This window comes from Phyllostomus discolor, chromosome 5 (genome assembly GCF_004126475.2).
Source record: "Phyllostomus discolor isolate MPI-MPIP mPhyDis1 chromosome 5, mPhyDis1.pri.v3, whole genome shotgun sequence".
NCBI lineage: Eukaryota > Metazoa > Chordata > Mammalia > Chiroptera > Phyllostomidae > Phyllostomus > Phyllostomus discolor.
This window is the reverse complement of record NC_040907.2, coordinates 147,502,476-147,526,101: the sequence shown is the minus strand read 5'-3', so window position 1 is coordinate 147,526,101 and position 23,626 is coordinate 147,502,476. Positions and strand designations below refer to the sequence as shown.

The 23,626-nt window shown below is 40.2% G+C and overlaps 1 protein-coding gene across 2 annotated transcripts; it reads right to left on the bottom strand.

Annotated features, from left to right (window-relative positions):
- Positions 1-6,807: 6,807 nt before the first annotated feature.
- CEP55 (centrosomal protein 55) lies at positions 6,808-22,653 on the bottom strand. Of its 2 annotated transcripts, XM_036027005.1 has the most exons (9): positions 22,344-22,651; positions 21,638-21,828; positions 19,493-19,762; positions 17,878-17,946; positions 13,757-13,907; positions 11,950-12,263; positions 10,692-10,763; positions 9,543-9,668; positions 7,296-7,923 (listed from the first exon to the last, which is right to left on the bottom strand). In XM_036027005.1, exons 2-9 carry the CDS (start codon positions 21,818-21,820, stop codon positions 7,723-7,725), a joined length of 1,386 nt encoding a protein of 461 aa, XP_035882898.1. In that variant the 5' UTR covers positions 21,821-21,828; positions 22,344-22,651; the 3' UTR covers positions 7,296-7,722. The 2 variants fall into 2 exon arrangements, with proteins under 2 accessions (XP_035882899.1, XP_035882898.1); XM_036027006.1 differs by lacking the exon at positions 9,543-9,668 and having other exon boundaries at positions 6,808-7,923; positions 22,344-22,653.
- Positions 22,654-23,626: the final 973 nt, after the last annotated feature.

The window sequence follows — 23,626 nt, the reverse complement described above, 5'->3', positions numbered from 1 at the left end:
TTAAAATTCTTACAACTTCAACATCCTTTTTTAAAAAATTTAGATCCATGATTGTTTTCCCTTGATTACTTTGTGCTGATGGACTCTCTGTCTCTTCCTGCTTCAAAGTGCCAAAGAGTTCTAAGCCATGACTGTTTGGGAAAATCCATAAAGCTTGCAGGCCGGGGAGCAAGAAGGCCAACTTTCATACCTCACTCCCACATTTAGAAGCTGTGTGACTTTTGTTAAGTCACTTAATTTCACTGAGTACCAGTGTCCATGTCAATAAAAGAGATTTAGTCCTGACCCTGGACTGCTTGCCTGACAAGCTACAAAGAACCAAACAAGAAGTGGATGTGAAGGTTCTTTCTAAGAGGGAAGTCCTCACACACACGATAGGGATCCTTCTCACTTGGTCCTTTAGGAAGTCTCCTGTATGGTCCCAATAAAAGGTGCTTCCTAGTATTCATTTCCTTGTGTATAGTCTTCTTGCCTTGAATCTAGGCTGGTCCTTTTCTCTATTTTTGAGTCATGGAATGCAGTGGAAGTGGCACAGTGTGACTTCTGAAGCTAGGCCATAGAAACTGAAACTACACAAGAGTCTCCAAGGGAGAACCACCAGCCAGCCCTGTCAATCAGGAGACCATGAAAGGTAGTAATAAATGTTTCATTTTAAGGCATTGGGTTTGGGGCTGTGTTGTTATACAGTAATGGATGAGCAAAAACACCTTCCAAATTTTCTTCCAGTACCCTGAATCTAGAGCAAGTTTAAATCTTAATAGTTGAAAGTTGTCTTTGAAACAAGATGACTTGGTTTTCTTAACAACTATATGATCTTGGGTAAATATTAAACCCTGAGCTTTCCTATGCCTATCAGTAAAATGGGCATAATAGTACCTGCCTCATGAGACTATTGCAAGGATCGAATTAGATAATGCAAGCAAAGTCTTTATCACGGTATCTGTCCTATGGTCTTCAATACATTCCAGCTATAATGGTGATAATCCCTGCCGATAAAGTGCCTCTTGTATTTAATTTCCTTAATTAAATTTCTTGAAGATTGTGTATCAAACTAGCCTGTACTTTTTACCCCCTGCCTCAGCCACCATCACTGTGACACCTTCTCTGGGCTTGCAAGGGACTCTCAACACTTCCAGTCTTGGAGATGTAGTTTTGGTCAAAGTCCTAAAGCCAGACTGAAGGTATTCTAAGTGGGTTCCCAGAAGTCAGCTTCCTCAATGAAATGTTTTGCATGTTGATGTCACTGATCAAATGTTTACTTGCTTTATGGCCACATTCTCGAAGTCTTCTGTGTAGTCTTTCTTGCACCCTTGCTTGTTTAAAGATTGAATCATACTATTTGTTCCTCAATGATTCTACTGGTAATTCTAAAGATAAGAGCCAGGTATTTTTTACAGTCAAGTGGTTGAAATCATTGTTTCTAAAAGGCCTTCACTTGCTCTAAAAACATGTACTGAGCACCTTTTACATGCCAGACCCCAGTCTAGGCATCAGAAGTGGGAAAGAGAGACAACCTTTGATCTTAAGAAGCTTACAGTCTGTTAGGGGTGGGGAAGATGGGGAGTGATAGGCAAGTGAAAGATGATCATAAAACTGAGAGAAAAGGGCTGTGGGTGAGGGAGGCATTAGAATCATGGAAGCCCAGAGGACATTTTCTGCCTCATCTTTAAGCAGTCTTCCTGGCCCGGAAGAGAGCAAGCAGATGTGAGATGCAGGGGCAGACTCCAATTTTCTTTGACATCCAGGGGCAGCTATGCGCGCCCCATGGGGCTAAGGAAGGATTCCGCACCCCAGCCTTCGGCCTTCAGGGCGAGCAGATTTCCTTTCCCAGCCACCCTGCCGGAAGTGGGGCCACGGGACCACGTTCTGACCAATAGGAATGTGAGGAGATTGCGTCACTTCCGGCCCTCTGAAGTTAAGAGCTCGTGCTGTGGTCTTCATAGTCACTGCAGAGACCCGGGAGGCCTCGTGTTCCAGGGAGTGTAGCTCTGCGGGGAAGGAGGTCCGCCAGCTTGCAAAAACTGGGAGGTGAGCAAGATTTTTTAAAAAAAACAACAACAGAAAAAACAAACCCCACTATTGTGTTAAGCCATGATGATTTCAGGGTTTATCTGTTACTGGAACCTAACTCGGCCCACCCTAATACACTGTGTAATCATTCCAGTTCTGGTCCATGAGATGTAAGGAAAGCGTACTTTGGAGTTTCAGGATGGATGTTTCCTTTCTTCTTTTACTGGGTAAAAGAAGAAAGGCATTAAGAAGTGCTCATTCATTACCCTGGCTAGCTGTGTGCTTCTTGGTTTTGGAAAAAACTCTCATTAGCTTGTGACGTTTGAAACTGCCGCATCCTTTATGTGAGCACGAGTAGGGGAACAAGAGAATTACTGAGATGACAGCCCACAACCTACACATTGTGAAACTGGTCATCTAAATAGGGATTATCGATCACAGGCTTCTGTGTAAAGAAGCAATGAATGACTCAGTAGTGTCAGCCTTTTCTGTTACTTGCATCTGAACTCATCTGTGCTGTCGCTAGTTGCAAATGAGGATGAGTGTCGTTCTTTCTAATGGATGAGTAAAATGAATGGAGGTTCTTGGAAGTAGGTGGTGTCACTCTCCTCTTCATTCCCATCCACACTGTAAACATTGCTGAAAAATAAAAATATTGGACAATATTTCCCATCTTCAATGTGTTTTCACATATATTTTCTGGCTTTGTAATAGAAAAGGATAAAGTAGGGGCCAATAGCTCGGTCTCCAAAGGTGGACACACTCGAGTTCCAATACTAGCTCTGCCATTCTCTTTGCTATGTGACCTTGGACAAGGTCACATGACTAGCTAATGACTTTAGCTTTCTAAACCATAGCTTCTTCACCTGTATAATGGAGCAATTATAGAAACTCTCATGCAGTGTTACTATGTGGACAAAATGACACGATACTTATGAAGTATTTAGCATATTGGTTGGTATACTAAAAATACGTAATATATAGGAGCTCCTAAGTAAATTGGATTTTTATTTTCAGGATATCCTGGGAAGATAGCTGGGGAAGGCATTAACATGTCTATTTTAGAGTGGAGGAAGCTGAGGCTCAGGGAAGTTGGTGACTTGCTCAAAGTCAGAAGTAGAATTTCAGCTGGGGTCAGATGGAATGGTTCCCATTCCAGGGCTTTTTCTACAGTAACGTGCTGCCCTGAATTTGCCAAAGAAGAAAAACAAAATAAAATTTAAATTTTGAGATGCTTCCTTTTTGATCTCCAATGAAGTCATTTCTGTAAAGTTCACTCCATGAGAAGGGAATCATTTATATAACATATGAACAAATATAAGAGATTAAGTTTATCTTGAAAATAATATTTTCTGGAAGTTATCTCTTAATCCTCTACTATTGGCCCCACCCCCTTACCTCTACTTTATAAAAATTGAGTGAAAATGCACACCTTCAAACCCACGCAAGGTGGCATGGGTTACATTCTGCAAACTCTATGAATCGAGCAGCAAAGCTGCTGTTTTTCTAAGTCATTTTCTTCTTCATTAAAACCTTAGTTTATTATCTCCTCTGATGTTTTCACATTCAAAACAGTTTGCTTTCTGTATCGTTGTAGCTACATGACTCTCAACATCATTAATGGAGTGTGAAGGAACGCCTTTCACAATCTGATCCTCGCTCCTGCCCTTCCTCTTATACCATCATCATCCTTTGTCATCAGAAAGAGACCAGTATTACTCAGGCCGTTTTTCCTTAATGACTTTTTAATGATTCATTTTCAACATAAGCCCAGGAACAAACACTATTAAAACTCAAATATTATTTGCTTTCTTAAACCTCACTCAGTCATCACCTCCTTTGGAAAACCTCTCCTCTCTTGACTGAGGGGTGCCTTCTAATGGGGCATTTATGTGCTGTCATTGATCTGCACCAATGTCCACCTTCCCTTGCCTCTGCTAAAGGAGGGCCCCCTGTCCACCTCTAGGGCCTTGCATGGCACCTTGCCTGTTGCAGATGAGCTACATGTGTGCCATATCAAGGAATGTGATCAGTGCTTGGTATAGTCACTTGCAATGGGTGAGATTTTTTCAGAATTACCTGTAATCCCTGTTAAAACATTTTGGTAGAAGTTGTGCTTGGTCCTGGGGTTAAATCAGTACAGTGAGTCTGGCAGGCAAGAAGGTGAAGGTTATTATCAGATGCAAACTCATTCTCTTGGGTGCATGGCATTCCTTTTTTCTCTGGTTTCGTTGCTTCATTTGCAGACACAACTTTGATTTGATTCTCTTGGAGTGCTCCTACCTACTTCTGGACCATGAGATGCTACCCAGGCTCAGTCTTCTCTGCTCCTTTGTCATTTCTCCAGATTCTATGCAGACCCCTAGCTTGATCTTGACCTTTCACCCTTGTTTGGGTGCCACTACTACATTGGCCCCTTGGATGTCTAATATTTCCCACTTGACCATCTAAAGCCAGAGTATCATTAGATTCCAAGCCGAAAGCACATTACAGAAGATAAGGAAAAATAAAAGAGAACCAGGCCAACGAGCCACTGGGGATCTGCCTTAGAGCACTGGGAGTCTTGGAAAGAGTACTTTTCTGGAATCACGGCACGCAAGCCAAGGTGCAGGGGCTCTCACAACCACTGCCTCTGGGGGCCTGCGCCTCCCTTATTCTCTTGCCAACCCACTATGTGACATTGGACAAGACACTCCCCTCTCTGGGACTCTGTTTCATCAGGAAGTCAAGGTTGGACTAGCTCTTCGGGTCTCAATCTTCAGTAAAATACTGGAATGCCCTGGAGAGCTTAATAATGCATATTCCATGTTCCCTACTGAGACATTCTGGCTTAGGAGGTCTGGGGGAGGCCAAGGAATCAACATTTTCAACACACTTCAAACGTGAGGCAAACTTCCTGGACCAGAGACGATAGGGTAGATGACCTCCTAGTTCCTTTCCAGGTGTGACAGTCCTTCACTTGTTGGATGTGGAGAGTAGAGGGTAGTGAGGAAGTGCTAGCAGCCAGCCAGATCTGTGTGGGAAGTGTGGCCAAGAATACAGATGGCAGGTGGACGGGGCTTTCAGGAGGGTCATATTCATGCTGTGTCCCTCAGACAGGTGTGTTTGATTGAACTGGATTTGAGAACACCTCAGTCCTAAGAGAGCAGGCAGGACTGAGCCTGCCACAGCTTTCTGCCATCTCAGGCTGAAGTAGCCACTCTTTTTGCCCCATTCAGATGCTCTCCAGGGGTGTCCAACATTTTGGCATCTTTGAACCAAGAAAAAGACTGGTCTTGGGGCACACATTAGATGCACAAACACTAACAGAAACAAACAAGTCTCATAGTGTTTTAAGTACATTTATGATTTTGTGTTGGGTCACATTCATCTCCATCCTGGGCTGCATGCAGCCTGTGGGCTGCGTTTTGGACACCTCTGCAGAGGTTAAAAACTGGAAAAGTGTTTGGTGCACACAGTGGTAATTTTCCCCAACATTTATAAGTTGGGAGACGTCACAATTAAAACTTCTAGGTTTGTCTTGGAACATCTGAAAGATCAGCCATACTGGACCCAGCCGCATAGGATATTGGCTGGAGCTGAGCAGCTGCGCCCCCTTCAGGAGAAAGCATGAATTTTCCAATCTTCACAGTCCAGCTGGCAGGCTGTCAGAGGCTTTCCAGTTGGCTCCTAGCTCTAAAATTTGCTCTGGGATAACAGCAGAGAGCTATATATTGGGAGTATGGAATTGCCTGCACTTGAGGATTATGGACACGATTCTGTACAAATTTTTCACTTACGCATTAACATTAGGAAACCGGAGTGGAACTCGCTGCTGTGTTTATCAGATTATTGTTGAGTCTATGGACCTTTACATTACATGGTTTCTCTATGAAGGCACATTGGAGGAATCTTGAAGGTCTAAGTACCAGGAACATTATAGTGGCATTTCTCTTGAAGATCAGCTGTATTTCTAAGTCACGTGAATGGTATCCAGAATTGTTTCTGTGCAAACATCGACAAAACTCAGCACCAAATTCAGGGCTGACCTGTCGGAAGCACTCCACGGAGCTATCCTTGAGTGGCTCCATTTTACTTCTTTGTCTTGTTCTCCTGTTGCTTTTCCCTACTTCTTTTTACTTTTATCTTAGTATAAGATTTGTATCTTTAGAGTCAGACTGTCAACCTATATAAGGCAATGTTTAAATGAATAAGCTCCTTTACCCTACATATAACTTCATTATAGCACTTTCTACAATGTATTATACTTACCCGTTTAGATATTGTTCCCTTTCTACTAGACTGTATTTTATTATCACTATGTTACTAATACCGAGGCCAGACCCTCACACATAGTTAGCATTTAATAAATGTTTGGAGTTGAAATTAAAGATGATAGAGAACTGGCATGGCAAAGATCCATGGAACAGGTGGAGGGATTTGAAAAAGCAGAACTTCTCAGACCAGAGGAATATAGACCAGGTAGTGTGTTCTGCCATTTTTCTTTCCAACACAATACACATCCCACGACTCCAGTTTGATATCACTTAAGTCAGTATACTGTGTGTGAATTCATAAGGGCTTCTGGCATGGTGGAGAGAACATGGGAGTTGAAGTTGGCTTGGAGTTTGAAACCCAACAACGTCTTTAAAAAAAAAATGATTGTGGGTATTTTGCCTAACTTTTCTGTGCTTCATGTAGTTTTTGATTCCAGTGTACCCTTAACTACCGTATTTTCCACTGTCTGTTAATCTGTAACTCTCTGGCACTTCTCTCTGAGTAGAAATCTTAGAATACCCATTTATATACATATATATCAAAAATTATTAAATAATTTTATTTTTCTTCCTTTATATTACTAACAGTAGCCTAATGTTAAGCATTTTAGAAAACCTGGAGAAATAAAAATGTTTTTGGTTTACATACACATGTATAAAAATATATCTTCAGATAGGCAAGTACCTGCTCATAATATTGCCCAGCTTTAAGAGTGCCAAAAGTAAGTAAATAGTCAATAAAATACCTGCAAATTAAAACAGGAGCACTAGATTTTAACAATTTTAACTGACCAATATGCTGTGCTACTGAAATTCAACTTAAAGTACCAGTTAACATGACAGAAAACACTGTGTGTGTGGCGACTTGGGAGTATTCCTGCAGCAGAATCTACTTTGTGCTTAGAACATTACTAGGTTTACAGTTTCAACAGTAAGCAGCAATAAAGATGAAGAAAATTCCCAGCTTGTCTAATAACCTCTCTATAATAAGGAAAGAAATTAAAGTATTGCCATCTGTTAACAACAGACTCAATTGAAGCTACATTTATTTACGTATATCAAGTGCTTAGATAAAAGTGCTCATACAGTAAGATACTTGGTTAATTACCTCTGATTTTTAAAGACCCACAACACACAAAATATTTGCTTGCCTGTGTGTAGATTTAATCCACAAACAATAACTTGTCTTTCCTCTATCAAGTACTTTAACAGTGCAATATGTCAGTTGTCTCAGCACACGCTGAAGCCTGAATGGGAACCATCTCAGCGAGGTATTCCCTGTCAAGGAAAATGCAAAGCAGCCCAAAAAATACAGTGATAAACTTCTGCACCAGAGTCTCCAAAGTAGATAGGCAGTTTCTTATATAAGAGGTAAAATAAGGAATTCAAAATGTTCATTTACTGATGTAAGATGCAGTATTGAATCTTGTGGCAAAAATAAAGAACAATTAGGTTGCTATTCTGAACAGTATTCAACATGGACAAGGAGGTCTCGATGTTCAGTGGCTGGATACTGGGCACTGCACTTGGGACACTCCACCAGGCTTTCATTCAGTGCATTTGTGGGGTTTTTTGGTGAGGCAGCTTTTACTTTGTTTCCAGTCTCTCCTTGGAAAGTGACTAATGGCTCTGTGAAGGCAAATTCAGGAAGCTGCTTCTGAAAAATAAATGTCATATGAATGCCATTTATATGTAAGTAGTACCTGCTCCACAGATGGCCCAGCCGCTTCAGCCCTGCAGACAGATTTTCTTTTGAATCTCTGCTCATGGGTATTATGGTGCTAACATATGATGTGTTATAAATTGCCCAGATTACCCAGGAAGAACGGGGGTCAGGTGTTGAAATGAGTAGGTTTTATTAAAATGTTTAGAGCCAAATGTAAAGGCCAGCCTGTGTGCAAGGAGGACAGAATTTGCTAGTTTGAGTAAGAGGAGCACTTCAGCAGTAAAGAACTACATGGGATTAAGAGCAGCACAGAATTTTAGCAGATCAAACAAGTTAAACACAGAAATGACTAATTGTGTAATAATACCTGTGAGACTTCCCTTTTTCATGTTTCTGAGGAACTTAGAATAAAGCTTAAAAATGAGTATTTTACAACATCCTGTGAAGATGATAGGCCATAGGAACAGAAACAAAGTACAGGAAAAGGATGGATTCTTTTGTATGCCCTCCGGCTTCCTGTACTTTGAAAAATAGTCATTAACAGAAATGAATGATAAATTTTAATTTCAAATATTATAAATGGTCAAAATCAGTAATGCTCTAAAGGATAGAGCCAAAAATATATTTTCTTTATATATGTAAAGAAGTCACAAATGATTTTTAAAACAATTGTTTTTTTCTTTTTTGAAAACTGAGTACTTCTATTTGTAACATTTCATCACCTGCAAACACTCTGCAGTACCGGATGATATGTAAACTATGTGCTACAGGATACACACACACAAACGCAGGCCCCAACAGGTCTGGTCCAAAGCAACATGAAAATAGGCAAGTCAAAAACCACTTCCCCAGAGAACCAGTGTTATATAAAAGGTTTGTGTTTTTAAAGGCTATGTGTTCCCAGACAATAGCATGGTGATTATCAGAAGTGGGGGTGGGGGAGGGGTAGAAGAAGGTAAAGAGGGGAGACAGGTGATGGAAGAATGAACTTGGAGTGGTGACCACACAATACAATAAATATAGATGATGTATTATAGAATTGTACACCTGAAACCTATATAATTTTATTAACCAATGTCACACCCAATTAATTTGGTAAAAAAAGTGAAGACAAATAATTATGAATTCCAAAAAAAAAAAAAAAGATTATTTGTTCTGGGTAACCCACAAAAAATGCTTAACTCAATGTGTTTAAAACAGTGTATTAACAGTAATAGTCCACTATCCCTAAAAACAGCATTTCTTTCTTTCTTCCTTTTTAAATAGAACACTATAATTCCCTCCCTTGCCTCCCTCAGGTCAGACACTTCTGCGTGCCTCTCCAATCACAGCCCAGGGTGGGTGGGGAATGACCCTAGGCCCGGGTAATGTAATGATTACCAAGAGCTACATAATGACCCCTTCCTGTGCTCTGAACTGACGCTCAAAGGGCAGCTGCTTCAAATGGGGCAGGGGTTCTGCCTGCTGACTGAGGAATTCTTTAAGTGTTCTTTAAGCTGTTCTTTAAGTGATATCCTCCTAGTGCAGGAACTGGGTGGAGATATAAATGGGAAGAAGGCAGAAAGAGAAAGAAGAAAATAAGCTTTAACCTTTAACCATTCTAGACTCACCAAGGATTCCAACTGTGTTATTTGATTTCTTGCTTTTTGAAGCTCCGTAAGAATTACATGCAATTGATGCTGCATATTTTGACGGTCAAGTTTTTCATTTTCGAAGTCTAAAGTACATGCCTGAATCTGGAGAAATGCCCAGGACAAGATAGTTACAGCTGGTATAAACTGTCCAGTTTTCGTGACTGGATACTTGCATTTTTTAAATTAGCACAAGAAGCAAACATTTGTTGTACTATCAGAGCAAGAAGTCAACTGAGCACAGTGAGATACTGATAAATATGATTTTACCAACAGAATAATTAAACAAAATAGAAAGAGAAGTGTAGATACACAGAACAAACCAATAGCTGTCAGAGGGGAAAGGGTTCGAGAGACTGGGTTAAAAAAGGGCACGATATTAAGGAAAAGTATATGTGCATGACACATGGACATGGACAACAGTGTGGTGGCAGCTCTGGCAGGGAAGGGAGGGTGGGGGAGGTGGGAGCAGTAAAGGAGGGATAAACGGGGATGGAAAGGGGCTTGACTTTCAGTGGTGAGTGCACAATGCAGTGTGCAGGTGATGTTTTATTGAGTTGTACACTTGAGACCTGTATGATTTGGTGAATCAGTATCACCCCGATAAATTCAATTAAAAAATTAAAATAAAAAAGAAGTTTATGGATGAGGACTTGGTTGATCCAAGGAGCAAAAAGCCAGTGTCTGAGGTATAGGTATCTCCCCCAGCACTGTTTTTGATGTGGAAGGGAGAGAAGGGAAAGAGATGGCCGCTCCCAGGTTTGGAATGTACTAAAGATCTCTGGTCTCTGTTCTCAGACTAAACGGTATCTCTTTGAGTTCTGCTTGAAGTGACGAGGCAGCCCTGTTAAGGAGACCCTGATAGGCTAGAGTCAGAACTACAAAAGCTGGTTGGGGAAGAATAACATTTGCCAAAGTGAACATACCCTTCAAGAAAATTGCCACCTCAGCTCAGCGAATCTGTTTTAGCCTAACAACAGTAACAGCAGTATATGGTAGCACAGATAAAGTTAAAAAAAAGTATTTTTCACAACTTTCAAATGGCTCTTCACAGAATAGTGTAAACATGAGAGAAAATTCCATTTTCTAATGGGTGATATCAGATTTAGAAGCAGCCCCAGCAAGTACCTGTTGTTCCAACAGAGCTATCCTTGTTTGTTCCTCTTGCTGCTTTATCAGAGACGTGTAAAGAACCTGGACCTGCAGGGTGTAAACAGACACAGTGTGGTCACATCCAGCCTTTCTATCGCTTGACCTGGAGGCATGAGCACTCACGAGTCTCACATCCCTAACCAGAACACCACCTGCTAGTCTGAGTGAGTCACTCCAGCTGGGGGCTGATGGCTATCAATGCCAGCAGCTGAGCAGTGCTGCCAGGGCTGCGAGCTCCCGGAGGCATAGACTGAAAGCCGAGGAACAGCACAAACTCTGCAGTGGCCACACCCACTGTTCTGGAGGTTCTGCCATCTAATCTACTAATATCTCCGAGTAGGCTAATAGCTGGCAGGGCCTCGCTTCCTTGGCCACAGAGTTGGAGCAAAATTCTCAGCCATTTTTGCATATTCTTTCACAAATATCACTGCTTACACCTGTAGGCAGAAGTGAGTGTACTGAAGACTAAGAGGACACATGTTATAGTTTATTTCTCACCCCCTCAACTTTAAGGATTTTTAAAATTACTGTTCTAACAGTAGCAATCACTAACAGGTCCCTTTGGTTTACAAAGCTCTTCTACATTCTCTCATCGCCCCTCACAAAAACCCTGTGAGGTGAGAAGAAATTATTAATTTGACACATGATTAACCTGCAGGTCAGAGAAGTTAGGGGATTTGCCTAAGGCCACACACATCCTGGACTATAGCCCAGCTATAGACTCCAATTACTGTTCTCAAAATCCAGACTTGGGGACTTCAACATCCTGGCGTAAAGCTGGGAGTGTGAGAACACAGAAGGGGCCACAGGAATGGCTCGTAAGCACAGTGCCATGGTCAAGGCCTATGAGTCAGCCTTTATTCCTCTCTATAAATCTTTGGGCTTCTCACACATACTTACCTCCTCTCTCAGGGCCTTTAAAGTGTATGTGAGCTCCTCTGGCTGAAGAGCCACTCACCATGCTGGTCCCTTCTTGTCATCAGGTGTTTGTCCAAATACCATTTCCTCTGTGAGGCCTTCTCTGGCCCCCAGTTCCTCTTTGTCAGATTATCCGGTGATACTTTCTTTAGTTTCTTGTTTATGGCCTATTTCCATTCTAAGTATGAACACCCACAAAGGGGACAGGATTGTTTTGTTCCTTGCTGGTTCTCAAGTGGTTAAAGTAGTCCCTGACAGTAAGTACAATGAAAAATCTGCATTAGGTACCACAGAAAACCTTATTGGTTGGGCTCACCTGAGATAAGAGCTCTTCAGACCTCGTCTTCTCTGCTTCGAGTCTTCTCCTGGCAGTATCATTCTCATCCTGGAGCCTTTGTATTTTCTCTGTTTTATGCCTGTCATCTTCCAGGTGTTGTATATTTGCCTTTCTTTGTGAACACAATAGTTTATTTAAATCTTGAATTTCTTTCTGGGTTTCTTCATATTTTCTTTGAAATTCACTAAGTTCAAAATTCAGCTGAGTTATGGTTTGACGTTCAACCTCAAGATCTTTTTTTGCACTTGCCAAGAGGTAGTGGTAATGTTTTTGCTTTTCTTCTTGAAGATAACCTGTGACAAACACAGCAGGGCAAGATGCACTTTATGAAATATGTAATATTTCTGAAAAGATAAAGATAAACCCGGCTCTATAAACAAGGGCACATTATTTCCTCACCTTACAAAATGAAGGGTCAAGAGGTAGGTCTGATATTTGACGGGACAAAAACACAAGTCCAGGTACATTGCTTGAAATTACAACACTAAAAGGACTAAAAATAGTAACATGACTATTCTATGGAGAGGGAGAGTCACTAATGTCTAAAGAAGACAAATCAACAAATAGGGATACTAGCTCATTACTGATAGAAGAAATCGTTACCAACATTAAAAAAACAGAAATGTGAACAGCAGCTGCCCTGATAGGATGAAACAGAGACCAGGATGTGATGGGAAAGGTGGAGCAGGACCCTTCTGTACTATTAATATTTTAGCAAATGATTATTACTTTGATAACACACATGCACACCCCTATGTTACCAACAAAAAAATTAGACTTAGCCCATAACTAAAATCCTACTTTCACGTTTGGTAACCTTGTAAAGGCATTACAGTAGTAACTTTGTCCCCTTAGGGATAAACAGCTTTGAGTTATTTCCAGGCACATTCCTTTTATAGTTTCTTTCTAGAATTAGCTTCATTTTAAACACCCAAGAGCCTTGCTCACCTTTCTTTAGCCTTCTATCTGTGTACTTTAAGGCTTCCTTCCTGTTAGGGTGCTCAGGCATGTAGTGAGTGATTTGCATGGGGTTTCTCTTCTGTCCCTAGATTGTCACCTGTAAGATGAGTAATGACTCTCTGTCTCATCTGCTCCCTAGCAGATGAATTTCTTGTGAAACTCAGCTGAGAGCAATGTTAGGGAAACTGCAAAGCACTTGGCCAAAAAAAACCCCAGCATTATTATCAAGAAACTTCATCTCACTTCTGTGGTGAGATTCAAATGATTGAAGTGTCACCTATAAAATGTATTCTTTCTCCTGGGACTAATATGATAATTGGTGTCAAGGCAGCTCTGGGGCCAATAAAGTTGGAGAAGCGCTTTGAAGGAGGGGAGGACATGCACAGTGGAGAAAATGTAATGTGCCTTCGGAGCTGCTGGAGATCCCTTTCCCTGGTGCCCTTTGCCTTCTTTTATCAGAAAACAATGGGAAATAAAACAGACTGGCCAAAATGGTATTTTTTTCAGAATTCCCTTTTAGTAAGGCTTGCTCTTTTCTTTAAAAAAAATTTTTTTAAAAATTTATTGATTTTAGAAAAAAGAAGGGGGGGGAGAGACAGAAATTTGTTGCCTCGCTTATTTATGCATTCATTGGTTGATTCTTGTATGTGCCCTGATGGGGGATCAAACCCACAACCTTGATATATGGAGATAATGCTCTTACCAACTGAGCTACCTGGCCAGGTAGCTTATTTTACTTTCTACCACACACCTATAAAATCTAAAATTGAAGAATTTGGAAAATGTCAGGCAGAACTATCCCAAAAGACCATGTTTATACCAGTACCTTCTGATTCATTCTTTTTTGTCTGCTGTGGGAGTGAGTGAGCAGCCGATTCCAATTTCTGTTGCAACTCATGGATTTTTGCCACAAGTCCTTTTACGTAGACCTCTCGCTGCTGATCATAAACAAGCCATTGCTGATTTTTCTCTAGAGCCTCAATGTGAAAGTATATGACAATCAATTATAAACATTATTATAATAATAACAAAATAGAAATTAAAAAAGCAAAATCTGAAAATGGGCAAGGAAGCCCAAGTGATGTAGTCTTTTCTAGTACATAAAAATTCTTAAGGCTCACAGAAGAATTCCCTCATTAGTTCCTAATTTATGGACAAAACTGTCATCCACAGTAGATGTGAGAGCTTGCTTCTTGGCATGTCAACAGTTTGGCTCAAATAAACTATTATAAAAATTCTCTACAGGTTTGGATGTTTCTTACATTGACAAACCGTTTGTAATAAAATGATCATATCTATTTCTATAATCTCCCAAGTTCTTCATATGTTCCCCTGGTGTCATAATTCATCCCAGACCTGTTGTAATTTACTGTTATCAGTGACTGAAATAGCAGCCAGGATGCCTAACTTCATAGGCTTCAGGGCTGCCAGAAAGAGCTGGTACAAGCACAAAGTTGTTAACACACATTGCATGGTGAAGCCTTACATGGTGAAGTAAAACAAACAAACTGTAATATATTTTCCAAGGCGTTCGATTCTTCTTGAATCACCCTACACTTGTTGTAGGTGTATTGTAAAAGGAGGGCTCCCTTTCTCCACAAGCTGGCATCTCACTGTACAGGGATGAGATGGGATAGGTTGTAAGAAATATAGTGGAAGGTTCTGGTTGTATATCAGGGCATCTTCCTTCAGGTAAGAATTTCTACTCTTTAAAGACATAGGCAGTTCAACTGCATTTCCAAAAAGATCTATATACCTGAAAACTCTAAGACTAGAGAGTTCCTCCAACCTTTGCTAGGCCCCTTTCACAAACATCCTGCAAACTCCTGAGCAAAGCTTCTAGGTGTGGGGCTTGAGGGATTTCCAGTGTCTGTTTTCCATAAAGCTAGGAAATGGATCAGGAAGACAGAGGCAACTTCTGGAATCAAAGACCTAGTCCAGGACCCTCCAGCCACTTGACCACTTTTCTCTCTGCCCCCATCAGGCAGTTATATTTGTTCTTCTCGTATGACTTTAAAGTTCATTTATCAAACAAAGATACTGTGTGTTCAGTCTACATTATATAGGATACTCAAATTTAGTTGATAAAGAGATGTAGCACTGTATGACTCAAAAAGCCCACACGTATCCAAATACTTACAAATCCTACATTTGAGAATAAAAATACCTCATTTTATACCAAATTTTAGCCTTTCCATATTTAAGAAATATTTTAATATAAATAATTTAAGTTAGCATTGGATGGTTATGCAGATTTTCTTCTTTTAAAGAAAACTGTCCATATATCACTCCACAGTGAGAAACAAAACTGCGGGCTAATGTAAGATTTAAGAGGCACCACTCTAAAAGGTCACGTGATTGGCCACGTCCCTTAAAGTAGTAAACACTTCTTCACACCCGGCCTCTATCACCGACCCTGTTCATCTGCATTCTTCTCTTTAATAGCATCAATAAAGGGGTTTCATAGCTATCAGTAAGTGTCGATATTACTAGTTTTGCTCTTTAGAGTCATCAATGCATTAGCTTTCCCTTCCGGCCTTGTTATCTACAAGCCCGAATCTACAGGTTCGCTAGGCATGCTTTCACATTTCCACCCAAGTTACAGTAAAAACACAGAGCAAGTGTGGGCAGAAGTGAAGCCCTGTGGAGTGCTACTAAAGCTCTTCCTCCGGGTTGGAGAGGATCCAGTAAACGTTCCTTAGACAAAAATTTCAACCTAGACTAAATGTTAGCCTCTACTGGAGGAATAAAAACGCAGGCCAAATGACAACTGGACTATGGATAGGGTCCATATTAAATTTATTGAAGTTGCTATCTGTACTTTAGTCATGTAAGAGAATATCATTGTTCTTAGGAATAAAAATTAAAGTATATAGGCTCAAAGTGTAAAGTATACGAGAGTCGTAAATATAAGTATATCCATATGCAATTTGCTCTCAAATGGTTCAGATAAAAATAAAGTGTACATGTGGGGGGTGGGGACTGAAAGAGAGTGCAGAGGAGGGTAAAACATTAATAATGATAGAATTTGGTGTACTTGGTAAGTGGGTGTGTTATGTACCATTTTCATTCTTGTCACTTTTCTATAAATTAGAATTTTTTCCAAGTAAAAGATTTGAAAATAATTATTTGTCTTCTCTAAAGTCTGTATTTGAAAATGAGACTTTTTTTAAAAAATGAAGAACAAGACATGCCTATGAAAACTGCCTTTTGGCTTCATTTAGTTCAAAAGTTGCTGATGCCAGACAACATTCACATCATTAACGTAATTATTTCAAAATGTTGGCCAGACCTAAATGTAGCTTCGGAGTGATACAACTAGCCTTACGGAAGGCAAACATAGGATTTTAGGGCTTCTTTTAGCATAACAGATCTTAAAATAGGTAGGCAAATGTCCACAGGAAGTTTTGTGGGAACACTGAGGAGGAGTATGGGACTAGAACTGCTGAGCTCTCAAAAGCTGAATAATGTAAAAGTGTGTGGACTATCAGGAGTGAGAGTTCTCTATTCTGCTCCCTAAGTGCTCCAACTACAATTTTCCTCCCTGTCTTAAAGATCTTCAGAGATTGCAAAGTGACAACCAGAGCAAAACCACTTCTTGCTTATTAGGGGTAAGTTGTTGGTTCTCAAAGGATGGCCTTTGAACCATCAGCAAGAGCAGCAGCAGCAGTCGGAGCTCGTTGGAAGTCCAGAATCTCAGGTCCTACCCCAGACCAAGGAAATCAGAATCTGCATTTTATGAGGATCCCCTAGGTTCATGTGTACTTTGGAGTTTGAAAGGCATTGCTCAATCTACATCACTATTTGAAGGTGAGTTAGGTTAATTTTATTTCATTTGTCTAAAAGCCTTACTGAGGTAAACAGAGCAGAGAAGTACAATGTATTCCTTTAATAATCTAGGAAGATAGAAAAAAAACTGAGTATAAGCATGTAACATTTTAAGTGAATTTCATAAAAAGAACCATGATCTAAAAGTAACTTTTGTTTATATTTAAAGCAGCGCTGAAAAGCCTAAAAATTACATATGAATTTAAGAAAATAGCATATATTTTCAGGTACTTTGCTAAAGGAGACACTAGTAAAATTCACATAAGATTCCATTTGGTCATTCTTTCAACTGTTCTAGATCCTGGGGATGATATATCAGACAAAAAATGTATTTAATAGTTCTTTAAAAAACCATGTTTCTTCTTTATTTTAGTTGTGGCTAAGTTGATTATTTTGATAAGGGTACTCACTATAGGACCCCACTATACAGACACTCAACTAAAAAGAAGATTTAAATTCTTCTTTTGAAGATCAAATAGACCACAAAGTACACTTGCTAGATAAAACAGGAACCTTAAAAGCGTACTTAGGTCAGGGTAGACATACCAGTAATATTTCTGGAATCAAAATACTTACCTAATGGTGTAATAATTAAATCAAGAATTTCATACTTTGTATATCTAAGCCTAAAACTTGAAAAAATACACTGTGACTAGTAGTCCTGTGTCCTCAACTTAATTCCCAATGGAACCTACCAATCCATTTAAGATATAAGTGTACAATAATATGGCTTCACCATATATTGAAAATAATTCCATATCACATTCTACAGAAATGAAGTACTGAGTATACAAAGAATGTTTTTGCCTTTTCAAACTATTATAATAAGAAAATAGCTGGGCAAATTAGATTTAAGTGAAGGGTGTTATTGAGGTATTTGGTAGTGATGGGTGATTTCTAGGGCTTTCTAGCCAATGAGACCATGATTAGAGGAACTGGTCCTCTTGAATACCTGGAGACTAAAGGTAGTCATCCAAAGAGATGATCTCAAACCACTCAGTTCTGTATCTCAACAGGTTTTTTTCCAACTCACAGCATCAATGCTGTCAAATTCCATGAAATTTAGGAATGAAATTAGTCCTCTTTAGCCATAACTTAATAATAGGAAAAGGAACTTACATCTCTCAGCTGTAGTTCTGTCTCATGAATATTATTCATTGATGAGTTGAAGCAGTTTGTAGTCTCAGTCTGTAAATAAACCAGTATTAGTTAATATCACAAATGTAATAATAGAAGCTTCCTCATTCTACTTCATAGGGGCTTCCCAAAATCCAGACCTTATACATGCCGGTGAACCTCATGCCAGGTGAAGGGTACCAGAGCAGAATTAAGATTTTCTGGAAGTGCCCTAAAAGGATTGGAAACCGTGAGATTTCAGATCTAATGTGACTTGGAGGTCATCTGGACCCCAGGATCACCGGAAAAGGAGACAAAACAAAACTGGGCTATTTAAATGAAATCTGGAAAATAGTAAATTGTCAAACAGAAGGTAAAAGCTGTTTTCTAAGAATTATGTTTATATTGGTAACAGTATTATTACTAGTTCATATAGATTATGTAGAACTTAAAACATAACTTTTTTTCCTTCATTTTCTCATAAAGGAAAAAAAGAGGGGAACTAGATAGTTAGGTATCTAGGCTGGCCAACAAAACTCACAGAAAGCAGTATTCCAGTCCTTATGTAAATGCTGGCAAGGAAATTAAAAATTTTTTTTTCTCCAAAGTACTCTAGATACTCACCCTAATATGTAGCCCTTACTCCCTCTGAATTTAGTTCTCTAGGTAGAAACTATAACAGAGATAGGTCACCAAACCTCTTTCCTTTTTCCCCTGGGCACACTGTAGACAACATTTCCCAGCCTTCCCTGTGGTTAGTGAGGCCCTGAAACTGAATTCTGTCCAATGGAATATGGGCAGAAGTGATATATGCCAAAACCATGCCTGGCCCCAAACCCTCCCCAGTTCTCCACAAGCTCTCTCTAGCTCACAGCTGTATAAGAGGATCTTCCTCTAATGGAAGACTCTGCCATTAAGGGATGGGAAGGGTGGGGGAAAAGAAATAATCTGGATCTCTGAATGACTCTAGGGAGCAAAGCCTCCTCACTCCAGCCTGCACTAGACTGTGACATGAGGGAAAAATAAACATTTGTTGTAGAAGACTGAGATTTGGAGGTGGTTTGTTATAGCAATTAGACATGCTGATTAAAATAGAAATTAATAGTGAAGCCCTGGCCAGATAGCTCAGTTGGTTAGAACACTGACCTAATATGCTAAGGTTGGGGGTTCAATCTCCAGTCAGGGCACACAGAAGAAGCAACAATAAATGCATGGAACAACAAATGGAACAACAAATTGATGTTTCTCTCTCTAAAAAAATGAATAAATATATTCATTTTTTTATGGCTGGTGTAGCTCAGTGGGACAAGTGCTAGCCTACAAACCGAAAGGTCACTGGTTTGATTCCCAGTCAGGGCACATGCCTAGGCTGCAGGCCAGGTTCCTGGTTGGGGGCATGTGAGAGACATCTGATTGATGTTTTTCTCACACATCAATCTTTCTATCCCCTCCTTCTCCCTCCCTTCCCTACTAAAAAATAAATAAAACCTTTTTAAAAATCAGTAAATAAAATTTTTTTAAAAGAAATTAAAAGTGGATAGCCCACATAATTATTTCTTAAAAAGTTTTTATTGCATCAGAAAGGGAAAAAATCTGGGTTTAAAGAAATGACTAGTACCTGTGATGAATGAATTGCTTTGGTTTCAAGTTCAGCGAGTCTTGCAGTTGTAGTAGACAGCTGTTTTTTCACTAGATCTGTCTCTTCAGACAACGATTTCAACAGTTGTTCCTTCCTTTCACCTTCCTTTGTTTTCTCCTCCAGCTGTTCCAGCAGCACAGTAGTGCTATATTTGGTTTTCAGCTGGTCTTTGAGTCGCTGTATCTCTTTGTCCTTCTCTGTGAGATGGTAAGCATTCTTCTCCCTCTCAGCTTCAAGGAATTGAATTTTCTAGATATAAACTAAGAAGAATCTTAGAGCAGAGCCAGGTCAAACGTGAAAGTAAATGATATACTACAACAAACATTTATGAAGTATTTACTATATATTAAATCAGCACTGTACTAGATACCAGGGCCAAAAAGATGATGAAGCCAAGGTCTTCTGCTCAGAGAGCTCAGGGAGAGCTCAGGGAGGTAAACTAACACATTAATGCAATATGGTTAAGGGCTGTAGTTAAGATATGAATAAAATGGATGCGACACAGACTCAGGAGAAACCAACTTTGTCAAGAGTAGCGAGAGAAAGCTATAGAAAAGCTGGCTTTTTCACATGAGTATCTGATAATCATCCCTTCATCATACCAGTGCTAATAATCTCAAAAGCTCACAGTCATATGAGATGTGTGCTCACTAAAGAACTTGAAACAACAGAACTTAAAAATTACAGAACATTTACACCTGGATAAAAATTCATTCATTAACTTGTTTTTTGCTAATAAACGATTTGGTACCCAATCTAGAAGGTGGTCTTCAAAGGAATGTTCAACATTTTCAAGTACTTGGAAGATAAAGAAGGCATGCTTGTTGTACTGCTGCTGGCATAAGGGAGAAAGCACCAATGGAGATGACAGAACAAGGTAGCAGAATGACTTTACATGCTAACCAGGTAAAAACATCATAAAACTAAAAACTTGCATTCGGCCGGTGGAGGGGGGCAGCATGGGATCAGGGGAAAAGCAATTGTTCAAATATAAAGTGGGGAAAATTGAGTTGAATGGTTGTGTGAAAATGCTGAGGGATTTCAGTTAACGACAAGCTTAAGAGAATGCAGCAGTATGCTGTGGTTACAAAAAAAGCCAAGATGATGATAGGTTTTTGTGGAGTACAGCATGCCATCTGGAAGTAAGGGCACCATTTCCACCTGTGTTTGCCATTGTGAACGTTCCTGGATGCAGAGTTCAGAAAAGACATGAACATACCACCAACTATTCAGGAAAGTGACCAGGATGATTAGAAGTCAAGAAAGCTGAAGAATATAGGGTTGGTCTACAGAAAAGTAAGAGGAAGTAAGTTTTTCTTCAATATGTGAAAAGTTGTCAATTGCATTAAAAACATACTTGTTCTGTGTAGCTTTAATGGGCACGATTAGAACAAATGGGTAGAAGTTACAGGAAGTTTAGTTTCAATTGATCGTGAAGGAGCAGAGATTTGACAACGAGTGGTTGTCAAAAGTGGAATGAAGTGGAAAGAGATGTTTCAGGGAACTATCAGATTCCTTCATGGAATTGCAAAATAATCTTTATATCTAAGAATTGGTGATAGATCACTTTTCAATACTTGAATAAGTATCTACCTCAATATGTGTTGTTAAAAATAATAAGTCATTTGGTTTTATGATATGCCTATAAAATAGAATTTAAACAAATCCAATGATGCTATTTAATACAGGTCACTTATTTTCTAACTTTCATAATAAAAGTACTATTATAAAAGATATTAAAATCAAATTAATGATTAAACTTTTAAATCTTTCCAGTTCTAATAAAATCCCAACTGCTTTACTGACTATGGCACAACAAAGTGAAAATTAGGAAACCTGAACTACAGTTTAAAAGAATGCAAAATGTCAATATATGTAATGATTTTATCTCAAAAGAACCTGGAAACAAAGATTACTTGGAAAGCAGCCAATACATACAATAAAATAGATTTTTAAACATTCATATTAAAATCTGAACTCCATTTGACCCTTTGAAAAATTAGATTTGATTTTTTACATTTTGTAAACTAACAGAAAAGCTAGGTTATATCATTAGTGGGGAAATACGTTCTCATCTCCTGCCATAAAGCTTACTACAACCAAAAGGGTTTTAAGGTCATTTACCTCCAAAAGCTTGTGTCTCTCTTGATCAGTCAGTTTTCCTCTTCCACTTGTGATTTCATCCACTGATGTTTGTAAGGCTGCAGTTTTTCCCCTAATTTTTTCTAATGCAGTTTCTGACTTGGAGCTACTAGACTTTGATCCCCATTTACTTTTAATTAAATCTTTGGGACTTCTGCAGGACATCTCTGAATCTGTAAAAATAGAAACAATTATAGTTTATAAATGAGTTTACAAGGTCAAAGCTCAGGTTTGAAAAGGTCTAATAACCCGTTTGCTGAATAGGAGAACTTTTCTATGAAAATAAATGGTGTGGCCAAACCACTAGGGTGTGGGAGAGGAAATGGGGGCCGAACCTTGAACTGTTCTTGTCACCCACAGTGCCTAAGAGCAGGTGCTCACCAATAACTTGCAGATGTGCGGACAGGAGGTGGCCAAAGAAACATTTCAATTAATCCAGCAAACTGCACAAGGCATCGATTACAGGCTGCATCATCTACAAGTGGAGGCAAATCTTACAAAGCCCTCACATAAAGACTTCACGGGGGAGGCAGACAGGCAAAATAAAACTGCAAAAAGAGGCACTTTATCTCTCTGTCTCTCAAGACACGGAAATGCTTGTTAATCAGCAAAATGCTCAACTAAGGAAAGACCTTGCCCAAGTCACCTGGTCTCACTGCGCCGTCTGTAAGAGGACGATAATACCCACCGCAAAGCTGAAAGGAGGAATCGAAACCACAACGGTCGTGAGGCGCCCAGCCCGGTGGCAGGAAACACCGGCTTAAATCAGGCGGGCAGAGATTGAGTCCCAAAGGACGTGATCTGCTCAGTGATCCCGCCTCCCGCTCGGTCCGGCCCTGTCTCGGGGCTGAGGCACCTGGCTTCCCCTCGCCAACCTCCGAGTTCGCCTCCCAGCAGGCTGCCAGCACCTGAGGTGAAAAACTGAACTCGCGTCTGCCCAGCGACAACTCCGGAGACTACGCCGCTTCCGGGAGTTTGAATCCCGCGGTTGCGGGGCGGAGCACGTCACTGCCGGCGGGAACTCGGCCAGCAGGAAGGAAGGGCAAGCATGCGCTTTGGGGCCGCTGCTCCCGGATTCGCTGCGATCTTTGAGGGGCGGGGTCTGGAACCCGAGAGTGGAGGGTGGGTGGGGTGGGGTGGGGTGGGGTGGGGCGGGGCGGGGCGGGGCTGGGCGAGGACCGGAACGCCCTCTCCCGGGTCTGTCAGGGTATTCTGGGGTTATCTCTGATTTTTTTTTTGGTGGCTCAGACCTCAGATTCGTTGTTTCTTTGTAAAGGGCTGATTTGTGTTTACCAGCTTTGAGAATGAAGCAAAGTCCTGTGCTCACAGCGGTAAACCCAGTGACTGTGAACTGGAGCTACTTCATTCTGTGTCCTTGAGCATAATTCGCCTTGTATAAAATGGGAAAAATGGATTCTACAAACGAGCTCAGCTTGCCAATATTTCCTTTGGACTCATTCTTGTCAGGCGTGCAGCAATGGGGAGTATAGCAGGATAGTCACGCCCGGGTTGAAAACAGCTTGTGGGCCCTGGAGGAAGGGAGTCAGGCCTTTGCTCCAGATTGCTGCCCTCTGGCTTGAGATGGATCTGTTGGTCATACCTGGGTCATGGTTAGCCGTTGTTTGGCCAGGCCTACCTTTCAGACCAAGCATTAAACACACCAGGGATTTAAAACAATAGATAAAAGGAATCAGGAACAAAACATCCTAGGAAAGCAATGTGGCACACTGGTTAAATTCTAGATTAGGACCGAGTGCCTCTTACTATCTATGTAATCTTGAATAAGTTATCTAACCTCTCTATATTTAGTTTTCTGATCTGTAAAAGGATGCAAATTATATCAACTTCATAGAGTGGTTATGAGAATTGAATGAGAAAATCCATGCAAAATGCTTGTCATTTAGTAAATACTCAATTGACGTTAACCATTATTACACATAGAACAACAAACCCCTATACTACTAAATAGAA

Bases quoted from the DNA above. Each gene is read 5' to 3' on its own strand.
- CEP55 (XM_036027005.1), bottom strand. From the start codon at position 21,820: ATGTCCTGCAGAAGTCCCAAAGATTTAATTAAAAGTAAATGGGGATCA. The intron at 12,264-13,756 runs GTACTGGTATAA...TGTTTGTCACAG, and splicing joins AAAAAAGAATGAATCAGAAG to GTTATCTTCAAGAAGAAAAG. The intron at 9,669-10,691 runs GTACTTGCTGGG...GCATTTCTCCAG, and splicing joins TAGCTCTGTTGGAACAACAG to ATTCAGGCATGTACTTTAGA.